The sequence below is a fragment of the Chaetomium strumarium genome (assembly GCF_033439665.1).
Source record: "Chaetomium strumarium strain CBS 333.67 chromosome Unknown B0T15scaffold_2, whole genome shotgun sequence".
NCBI lineage: Eukaryota > Fungi > Ascomycota > Sordariomycetes > Sordariales > Chaetomiaceae > Chaetomium > Chaetomium strumarium.
The window spans coordinates 2,864,201-2,874,770 of record NW_026944430.1 but is presented as its reverse complement, the minus strand read 5'-3'; the positions used below and the strand labels follow the sequence as shown (position 1 = coordinate 2,874,770).

Here is a 10,570-nt window from a genome sequence, read left to right as displayed (position 1 = left end):
CTATGATTGCACCTCACATTGGGTGTTACTGCGCGTGCTAAGGCGATGAAGGTTGTGGCGGCACTGGCGCCGCCTCATATGCAAACCACTCAGGAACTTTCAGCCAAGAGTGACCGAAGCTCTCTCCAGAATCTTGACCGTTACCCACGATCGGATCTTCAACTCCCGCTGTTTCATCTGCTCATTACCTCGACGATAACTAAAAGTTGGACACTATCCAGCAGTGTGTATCCCCGAACAGCCAAGGCTGCAGGCATTGCGCACAATAGCTGGACCATATTCTCCGTTTTGTCGTACCCTGGGGGGTTAGATCACGACACGAGCTTGAGTGTAAATTATCCCTAATAAGCCACGCATTGTAGCTGCGTAGAGGCCTATCAGCGAATTCGTATAGTTAACCTTGGCTTGTACAAAGTGTCCCGTGCACTCCGTTTTGTCTAATTTACTCCCGGCGGATCTTGAGACTCTGTCGGTCGACAACCATCTTGAGTATGCGTGGTGCTAGTTAGTTAAAAGCCATTCATTTGCCGTCCTGATCGGTGATAGGAGTGAAGGGCTGCATGCTTCGGTCTGAGAGTGTTCTTGGTTCCCGCATGTAGGAGAGCTCGGAACAGCCACCCGACATCTCAGATGCTTCAACGGACTCACGAGTAATAATTAGTTACTCCGTACGTACGACGGAATCCGCGCCCAGGTGTCACCGTAAGCTTCGTTAGGTAAACGGAGACGGCATGCCTAGAGTGGAATAGGAGCAAAATTCCAGGACTGTGCGAGCTGTTAAGTGATGTCAACCCATCATTCGGCTCCGTTCTTCCATGCTTACCTGCGTGGTCTACTGTAGTTAAACCCGAACCAAGGAGTTGATGCATTCAATTAATCAAGGAGTCTGATAAGTCCCCTACCGTAAGTTACGGTTTCTCGCACATTGTCCGCATTGCGTCATGGGCATAGAGGGTTGCAGACAAGATGGCTTGGTCCAAGCTCCCTGAGCAGCTCAGGGTCTTAGCTGACTAACCTGTTATGGATTAGCGCACCTTTCTAAAAATGTTCGTTCCAATTGACCTCTCCACATCACGGCTGATCCATATCAAGATCTGTGTGTCACCTGCTTCCTCGATCTGCCCACGGAGAATCCAGGGAGGCCAGATGTCCATCCCCGGTGCAGGCGAAAGGGATGTAGATAAAATCAATCAAGAGGACAGCCCTCGAGAGGATGGAAGGACTTGCAAAGGAGCTAACAAATCCCGACGGCTGGGTGCGGCACAGGAAAACTGGTTCCAACCCTACACTACCAGTGCTCTGTGGAGAAGTGCAGCTGTTGTGCGTCCAACGTGCTGGGGCTGACTAGGCTGAGCAACGTCAGAGGACGAACCATTGCTCCGTCAGGAGCCAAAGCCACGAGAGCCAACATGAGTACTAGTCCTGGAGCCGTCCGATGATGGGTTAGACACCGCCCGATCTTGCATGCGTCCGAATATGGTACAATACCACCGGCCGTTTCCCGTTCCGGGTCCATAGTCGTGGTGCCCTTTGGTGTTGCACAGATCAGACATCGTGATGCATATGGCACTGTATGCCGTTGGTATCTTACGAGGTTGTGCAAGGGTAACGCTACCAGAACGCATGGTCCACATCGAGTCACCTATACGGCTTGCTCCTTTCTTCATGGAGCTGCCTTTTGATATCCTTCGGTGGTTAACTGTTTTCAGACCAGACTCTCTTCTGTATGTGACATACAACTACGTGTAAGCCATAGCGGAAGATCAACCGACTGTGCCGCAGACCCGCCGAATAAGCTCTCCCGTGTGCCTATTTTGACCTCCGCCTTGGGTCCGCATATGTAAGCTACCGTACCTAGGTAGGCACCTTAGCTCCGCCGACGGCTATGGTTCCTTACTGTATGCTACGCGGTGTAAAATTAGCACAGAATTGCCAGCACCTCCACACTTCTCTGGTGCGGTTACAGTACATACACCAGTATATCTGATACCTTGAGTCCAGTGGGACTTGAACCCGGCCAGGGCTCGACAGACTGGCCGTCCCCAACTCAACTGAGCGCCGTTTCCGCGTCGCGACACACCCGGGGAGGACCATTAATGACGAGTCAGCTATGCAGTGCCGACCAAGCATGGTGTGGCAACGGCGCAGGGCATGACACCCCTATACTCACTCAACAACAGGAGAGCCATCTGATTAGTCTGGCAACTGGAGAAATGAAGTGTATAGTGATGTGCTTGGGTACTCCAACAACGTGCAAGTCAATATATTGCTTGCTATATCGCTGGGTGACGTAGATGTCTGAGACCGCCCAGTGAGGGCGAACATCAACCCGCCAGCTCACTCTCCGTTTGTAGCAGGAGGGAAGTCAAGTCTTTTGAGGCTGGCCTCGTTGTCTGATGTAAACCGGCTATCATTACCGCCTTGGGGGTGGAATGGCCATCCAATATGCAAATTCTCTGAATCGGTCCCTGATCTATACCGGGACAGAGGCTGCGTTCACTACGTTCACTGCCTTCCTTGAAATATGCTCTGTGAGCTATAACAGAGGCTGCAACTCTACGATGTCCGTCCATCCGAAGAGGGATCTCGGGATCCGTCCGGCTCTTCTTGAGGCTTTAGAGGAGTACCATCTCCATGAGAGCCGCTAGGTCAGGTGAAGCCAATCGATCTCTTGCATCGAACCCCCCCACCCCCCCGCGAACGTTACCTACCCCAGCATTGCCTTGGATCTGGGTCAACCCACCTGTTTCACATACCACGCAAGTTAAAGAGCACAAGTTGACTGGTTCAGCTTTTGCACGCCACCTACTGGTAAGTAGGTGTCATGGATGTACTCCAACATATACAGCAGATCCGGGGTATACTACATGAAACGCGTCTAACCTACAGTGTAATCCCGCCTCCCATCAATAACGGAAGACTCAATATAAAACGAACAAAATTCCAGGCTCCTTCCCTCCCTCCCTCCCTCCCTCTTGGCTCCAACCTTTGCACTGCGCAAACCCTCCGATCCCCCAACCCTTCATCAGAAGTCAAACAACGCAACTTCTATCTCGTAGAAGTTAGTCGCGCAGCCATGGCACCTTATATCTCCACTCGCGCCCCTTTAACCGTGAACAACAAACCCCCCTTCTTATCAGGATCATCACCGCCACAGGTCCAACCGCTCCCTCTTCTTCTCGCCCGCCGAGCTCTTCGGCCGCGGCCACTCATCCTCTCCTCCACTACTAAACCCGCCGACCGAGACAGACGAGTTATTCCTCCCCCTGAATGCCCCCCTCGGAGTTGAGCCCTCACTAGGCACCGCCAGGAATCCACCCCCGGCCCCCGCACCGCCGACAAGCACGCTACGTCTCGCGCCGGCCCCGCTACTCCACCCGGCCGCACTCCCGCCCAGGACGTCGGCGCCAAGCCCGTAGCTGCTGAGCGGGCGCTCGCCGCCGCCACCTCCGGACCCGTGCCGTCCCCCGAGCTGCAGGGATGACCAGCCGAGGGTGTCGTCATCGCCCTTGGTGAAGACCTCCAGCTTGGCGGGGAGGTTCAGGAAGTTACCTTGCGGTTGTGAGGCGGCGGTGGGGGAAGCGAGCGAGGCGAAGGGGTTGTTGCTGCTGAAGCGCGGGTTTGAGTACGGGGTCGTGTTAGAGTTGACACCGAGCCCGGAGCCGGGGCTGAAGACGCCGTTCAGGGAGGAAAGGGAGCCCTGCGGGCGGTGGCCTAGACCGCCGGCAAAGGGGGCTGAGGGGGGTGACAACGGACCACCCCCGCCTGGATATCCCGGGGAGAGTTTGTGCGGGGAGAAAGGCGAGGTCGAGCCACTGCTTGCTGGGCGGGCATGACGGCCTTCGGCGAAGGCGGGGGCGGGCGGGGGCAGGCCGAGGAGGAGGTCGGGGAAGTTGGGGTCTCGGACATAGACGGCACGGAGGTTGGGCAGGCCGCCTGAGAGCAGAGAGCCAGCGAGGTAGTTGTAATAGCTCGCCGTGACGCTCGAGTATTTCGGCGTGGATGGCGCTGCGGTGATCTCAAAATGTAGGGATTCGAGGCTGGCGGAGGAGAGTGGTGGGATGTTGTGTGAGCCGGCGGCGGCGGGCATGGTCGCCGACACGCTGTCAATGATGGACAGATGCTTGAGCCCCGGGACATAGGCCAGGAGTTCCTGCAGAGTCCAAGGCCGCACGCCAGTCCCGCTCAATGTAAGCACCCTCAGTGACTGCCGCGCCTCCGGAAGTATTAACCATGCCTTGAGCCCCTCGGATGTGACGTTGGGGACATCGGTGAGGATAAACTCCTCCAGGGGCGGGAACGGCGGCATCATCTCATTCCATGCCAGCGTCTCGTCGCTAAAGGATGCCGTCCGGCTGACTTTGAGCGCCCGCAGGTTGCCGAGATAGGCCAGCACTTGTCGCAGCATGGTGGGCTCCATTTCTATCCGGATCAGTTCGAGCACCTCCAGCTGGGTCCACACTCTGCCCGTCGCCAGAGCTTGCAGACTGTTCTCAGAGCCCCCCATGTACGTCATCTTGCGCAGCTCGAGGCAGCGCGCCTGCACCTCCAGCCGCAGCGTCACGAACGAGGGGTCATCGGTGAAGAGACCCTCAGGAAGGTCCACGTAACGCAGGTTTGGCGTCACGGCTATCGTCCGCGCCAAGTCTGCCTGGCAAGATTCGCGCAGCATGTACGGCATCTTGAGGAACTGGACAAGCCGGCCGCGGCGCACGGGGTCTTCGCGGAGCGTGCGGCAGAGCAGTTTCAGCCGGGCCTGCGCCGGGTCCTCGGGCTGGCCATTGCGGTCGAAGAAAGACCGCCGCTTCCGGCGCTCGGCCAGAATAGCTTCGAGAACGCAGTAGTGAACGCTGTCAATGCGGATGCTGTGGTATCTGCGGGGCCAAGAGCTTGGTCAGCGGGCTGCCACTGGGAGGAGAGGGTTGCCGGCCCTTGCCGAGAGGCAAACAGGGGAGGCTGAGACACGGGTAATGAGGAGGCGGCGAGGTCTGACATACAGCAGCTTGACAGCCTCCCCCTTCCACTTCCTGCAGACCGCCACACAGTGTGCGAGGTCACGCAGGTCGCACAGCATACAGCCATCCTCGACCGAGCTCTGTTCACAGGTCTCATAGCTCTCGTCGCGACTGTGGGGGCAAACGAAGGCGAAAATGCGCTCAAGAATGGCTGTCGGGAGCTGGGCGAGCGCTGCGGCAGAAGCGTGACTTGGGCTGGGTTGGAAGTGGCCGGACTGCGCGTACGTCCTCGGGTCCTGGGATCCGGAGGGAGGGGACCCGAAGGGCCGATAGCTGTCGGGGCGGGAATCGCCGAGGCCGTACCCGCCGTACACCGGAGTCGCGTGCTTGCTATTCGTGCTGCTGCCAAAACCTGGCATCCGGCCCGGACCACTGCCGCCGTCGTTCTTCCGCTTGTCCTTCCTTCTGAAGAACTTCATTGTGCCCAGGACTGCGGTGGCGATGCCCATGACAGATGGAGGGGCAAGCGCGCGCGGAGGAAGAAGAGGATGCGCGAGGTGAAAGCGGTGGGGCGAACGGGGATGATGCAGCTTCAGTCCACTGCTCTCCGCAGCCTGCCGCTCGCTACCGTTGGGCACTGACCGGGGGCCCTGTCGCCCTGTGCTAGCCGCTAACGTTTCGATGCGCGAAGGTTACTGGACCCTAGCTGCGGACGCGGACCGGCAGTTGAGAGCTAACTACCTAGGTAGGTATGGAGGTGCGGGGCCGTTATACAGTGATTGCTGTGATCACGACGGCTCAGAGCTTCTGCCAGTGCAGTTGATGTCTAGTGCATGTCGAATTTGTCGAAGATAGGTATCCTTGGAGTCTCCGGCAGGGTGGGCATTTGATGATGAATGCCTTGGCGCGAAATCAGGCTCCGACGACGCTAAGTTTTCCGGAGGAATGTTGACGCCTGTGATTGCTGTGATTACCGGATCCTACAACAACGTGAGGCATGGATCATCTTCAACCACAGTTGTCATAGGGGAACTGATTAAAACAGTGCTAGGTGGTATGAAGCGGAGGAGCCCTCTTCTATATCGACCCGGAGACGCTTTGCGAAGGCCGCACGTGGGCCGGAACAATAACAAAGAGCCTAGAGCCGTTGCACGGTTGAGATATGTTTGCTCTGTGTACATCCGTACCACTTGCAGGATCAAGTCAGGATTGTGGAAGTGGGGGTTGCTCACTGTTCTGCCCCTGCTGTACGGAAGACGGAGCCGAGCACACCCCAAGCACCTGCCTCTTTCAGCCCTGTCAATGACAATGGTTTGTCCGAAGTACAAGACATGTCTCGAAAGGAAGACAGAAAGAATGATGTTGAGGATGTCCAGCAAGCAGGCGCATTGGGGCAACCACAACCTGGAAGCCCTTAAGCATAAACTCACCTTCCTCCATGTGTCAAAGTAGGCCATCAGTGAAAATCAGAACTTTTTTGCGACCCAATGTTACAAGTGGCACATAGATACACGGACATGACCGCCTGCTCATTACCGCACGACACGCTTCGGCTTCCCCTGGCCCTCATCTCCCTCCCGTCATGCCATGCCATCGTCTCGGGTTCTGCAAAGATAAAGTGAAAGGAATACATACAGTCCGTCGGTTAGTCGTGAAGACGATATATACGAAATCTGATGCCGTCTGTGTGCTTAGGCCAGCTCAAACGAAGAATAAAACGCAGTCCGGGATGAGGCAGTGCCTCGCCTCAGGAATATCTGTTGGCTGTGATGTTTGCATGGGCCCGTAGCTAACCCATCAGTTGCCATTGAGAGGAGCTCCCCCCAGAGCGCTTGCAGCGCTCGACACCTTCGTTCGCAGGGTGAGTGGGAACGGGTATTCATCGGGGTCCTCTTCCTCGCTACTCAAGATCATTAGCTGGGATCTCCGGGTTAGAGTAGTTGGTATGACTCACGGAAGCTTCCACGCGACATAATCCTCAGTGCTCAGTCCCTCGTGGCTCTCCTGAAGGCTCGCGAAGTCGCCAGGGGTCATCATGCCCGTCCGATCGCGGGGAGATCCAGGAACGGAGAATGGCCGCGAAATCTTCCGCTCCACGCCGGGGATGAAGTCTTCCTCGTCCTCTCCCTCGAACGACATAGGATACGCCCGTCTCAAGGCGAGCTGACGTGCCTTGACGTACTCCAAGCCCATACGCTTCCAGTCGAGAAGGTCGCTAAGCCGCTCGGTCCGGTTGCGCTGATTGATCCGCTGCCGGCGGCTCTTCTGAGCAAACTCAAACATATAGTGAGTGAGTTCGTTGACCGAGTCGTCAACCCCCTTGGTGCGGCGATCTACAATGTAGATGCCGTAATCACTGGAATTCTCAATCAACTCCTCCATGTAGCAGCCGAACCCGGAGAGGTTTGTCGTGATGCTTGGTACGCCCATGACAGTGCACTCGGCCGGTGTGTAACCCCACGGTTCGTAGTAGGATGGGAAGACACCCATGTGGGTACCTCGGACAAAGTCGTCGTAGTCAAGCGGGAGCACCGGGTTCGCAGAGTTCAGGAACTCTGGGTGGAACACAATCTTGACCCGGTCGCTGGGATGGTTGAAGAGTTGTACCCGGCGGATTTGGTTCAGGATGGGATCATCGTGGTCGTTCACCATGTTATGCGTGACAATGGGCGGCAGTCCGTGCCTCTTCATGGCGAACAGGCGCCGGCGGAGCAAGACACGGTCCTGGCTGGAGATCAGCTCCTTCTCTTCCGGCATTGGATCGCCATCATGCCACTTCAGCGACCGCTCAAACATGCGCCGTCCAATATTCCTCTCGATCGTGTCCACCGTGTCCCTGAGAGATTTGATCACGGCCTGCCCCTTCAGCGCCTCGACCGTTAGCGACGACGTCTGAGCAGGCATGATGATGAAGGCGACGACGGTCGTCTTGCTGCCAGACGTTTTGAGGCGATGGTTCAGTCGGGCGAGCGACTCAATGAACATGTCAACACCCTTATTCCTGAACTCGTACCGCCCTGCCGTGAAGAAGTAGAGTGTGTTCTCAGGGTCGAAGTCATAGTGACCGTAAAAATGACCGCGCACAAAATCATGAATCTTTTCCTTAGACTGCTGATGCAGATTCTGAAACTCATGGACGGCCGAGAACTTGGTGACGTTGAGACCATTAGGCAAGACCCCGTCTGGCTTGCGCTTAAGCAGGTGCTCGCTTTCATAGGCCGTGATGTGCGACACGGTGGTGAAGACGTCGCACGAATGGGCAGCAGCCCTCTCAATGCAGTACCTGTGATAAATTCCGCGCTTCCCCGCCTCCGCATCCACATCAAAGTGCTGGAGGTTGTTATAGAAGTCAACCGAGCCGGCACAAAGGTACCTACCCAGCAGTGTCGCATGGGTTGTGAAGATGGTCGTCACATCGATCTGTCTCTTCCTTGTCAAGGGTAGGGCGACGCCTGCCAACCACTCGTGGAAGTGCGCGATGACCGCCTTCCTCTTCTCGTGGCACACGTACTGCAGCGGCGTTAGCCATCAAAGCTGTCCCTGCGTCCGCGAGTTCAAACACTGACCTCTCCGAGAAACCATGCAACAAGATAGCCGAAAACGACTGCCTCGTTGGTTTCTTCGTCATTATCAGGCGACGGAATAGAGGCCACGTTCCATAGGTCGGCCTTCCACTCGTTCATGTAGCCGTACGCCGTCTTTATGTCGAAAAGCAGCACTCTGGGCGCGCCCTCGATCAGCCACCGCCCATACAGAATACCAATGCCGCGGTCTCTCATGGATTGAATGGTCGCAGCAAGTTCCGGATTGTGTGTGGGCTCCATAGCCTCGACCTCTACGGCCGCCTAGGGTTCCTGTTAGAGACGCTCCCCAACTAAGTGGAATAAGCTCGCGGCTGGCGGGGCAGGCACATACGGACTGGTGATTCAGTGGCCCAATGAGGGTGTAGCGGTCGCCATATTCTGCGGTGGTTACTGGAGCCTTGGACTTTATCACAGAGTAGATACCGCCGACTGAGCAGATAGTATTAGTCGGACTGCCGCCTCGTGTCCGCCACTGGCCAGAAGCATACCTCGATGGGCGACTTCGGTCGCAATTTCGAAAAGGACGTGGTTCTTCACCTCGCGACGTCCGCGATCCGCCTCTTCGTTGGCCATTGTGAATTGCTTCTTGGTGTCGATAGGAAATGCGACGTCGCGGCTACAATGCTGATGCAATTCACCTGAGGCCAGCAACCAAGAGTCAAGGCCGACCAACTGCTTATGTAGCAAGACTAGGTAAGGTAAGGTAGGTATTGAGAAAATTTTGGAACGGCAGGAACACCCCCGCCCGAAAGAGGCAATCTTTTGTACTTGTGTAATTCAGGGAGGAGTTGGTCGAAGCGAGCCAAGCTTCACGAAGTTGGGTGAAGGCGGGCCAATTGGGTGTTTATATTTGGCCGGATGCAGCCAAACCCAACGTGGGGTGACGTTGGATCTGGCAGCTTCGTTATAGGAGCTGCGGGCACGACTGGGCTGCGGCAAAGCGCGTTAAGCAGCGCAAATCCGAAACGGAGAAAGACGTCGAGAATAGAAGGGGGAGGCGTTTGCCGCAGATTGGGGGGTTGGTGAGAGCTTACGCCTTGTTTGTGTTGCTTGTGGGACAGGGCAGTGCATGATACCTAGGTGAAGCTACTAGGTACTTGGTAGCAGCTAACGCCAGAGCGAAGTGGGGTCAGCCCAAGAGCTCTCAAGGGTTGGCAGTGGAGAAGAGGCTGGAAGCTTGGTGGAAATGCATGCCTGCCTGTCAGTTGCAAATTTGAACGTCCTCAGTGCCATTCGGAGGGTTTCATGCCATCAAGCTACCCATGTAATCAAAGTGTCTTGGACTTCATTCTACCGATACTTCCAACAGTGCTTTCTATGTCTTCGAAGTGCTGTGATTGTGTATAGCAGTCCCTAACGGTTATTGTTGACTTTCCAATACCCCACGGTACCTACATGTTCTTACTGATCGGCCAGTGGGTCTCGGTGCACGGGCCCGAGAATGACGACATTTGGCATCGCGGGGCCCCGTACAGAATTCTGGGGAGCAGCGCACATCAAAGTTCCACACGATCGTCAAATGCTAAAATAACCACTCCGTGGCCTGGAACTCATCGTGCCTGGTGAAGATTCTGAGAAACTGCGGCATTTCTCGGCCTTAACCCATCTTCAGTTACCGTCATTGACTCGAAGGGTGTCGGCTAACCCGGCAGCGGCAAACCAAATCCATGTTTCCAGAACAGCTAGTCCGCCTCCCCGTGACATGACTCCATTTGCTCGACAGGTCATTTATTTCTCAAACTGCTCGAACTTGTCCGACCTCTTTTCTTTTTTCTCCTCTTCTTTTCCGCGACCATATGGTCGATACGTAAGGTAGGTAGTGTAGAAGCATACAATACCAGAATTGTATCCGTATTGTAAACGTTTCGCGAACCGCTCGGATAGTCACGTGATGAATTTACTGTCCATCGACCAGGCTGTTCCTCAATTTCGGTTCAGGTCGGGTGCTGCGTTCGCTCTCCACCACCAACCACGCGATCGACCCGAGCAGCCACGTCCTTTCTCGTGGCATGCTTTTCGCGCTTGGCCAGG

At 55.9% G+C, this 10,570-nt stretch overlaps 2 protein-coding genes across 2 annotated transcripts; both read right to left on the bottom strand.

Moving 5' to 3' along the window:
* Nucleotides 1-3,145: 3,145 nt before the first annotated feature.
* On the bottom strand, nt 3,146-5,434 carry B0T15DRAFT_483234 (uncharacterized protein; the record flags this gene model as incomplete). Its single annotated transcript, XM_062866148.1, has 2 exons — nt 3,146-4,874; nt 4,998-5,434. 2 exons carry the CDS (start codon nt 5,432-5,434, stop codon nt 3,146-3,148), a joined length of 2,166 nt encoding a protein of 721 aa, XP_062724393.1.
* Nucleotides 5,435-6,579: 1,145 nt separating this feature from the next.
* B0T15DRAFT_112797 (glycogen synthase) lies at nt 6,580-9,254 on the bottom strand. The gene is made up of 5 exons (XM_062861521.1): nt 9,028-9,254; nt 8,871-8,968; nt 8,522-8,800; nt 6,910-8,465; nt 6,580-6,855 (listed from the first exon to the last, which is right to left on the bottom strand). The coding sequence occupies exons 1-5, from the start codon at nt 9,110-9,112 to the stop codon at nt 6,753-6,755; spliced, it is 2,121 nt and encodes a 706-aa protein (XP_062724392.1). The 5' UTR covers nt 9,113-9,254; the 3' UTR covers nt 6,580-6,752.
* Nucleotides 9,255-10,570: the final 1,316 nt, after the last annotated feature.

Excerpts from the sequence above, each read along its gene's own strand:
- B0T15DRAFT_112797 (XM_062861521.1), bottom strand. The coding sequence starts at position 9,112 with ATGGCCAACGAAGAGGCGGATCGCGGACGTCGCGAGGTGAAGAACCAC. Across the intron at positions 8,801-8,870 it reads GGCCACTGAATCACCAGTCC|GCGGCCGTAGAGGTCGAGGC; the intron begins GTATGTGCCTGC and ends CAGGAACCCTAG. Across the intron at positions 8,466-8,521 it reads TTGCATGGTTTCTCGGAGAG|TACGTGTGCCACGAGAAGAG; the intron begins GTCAGTGTTTGA and ends ACGCCGCTGCAG.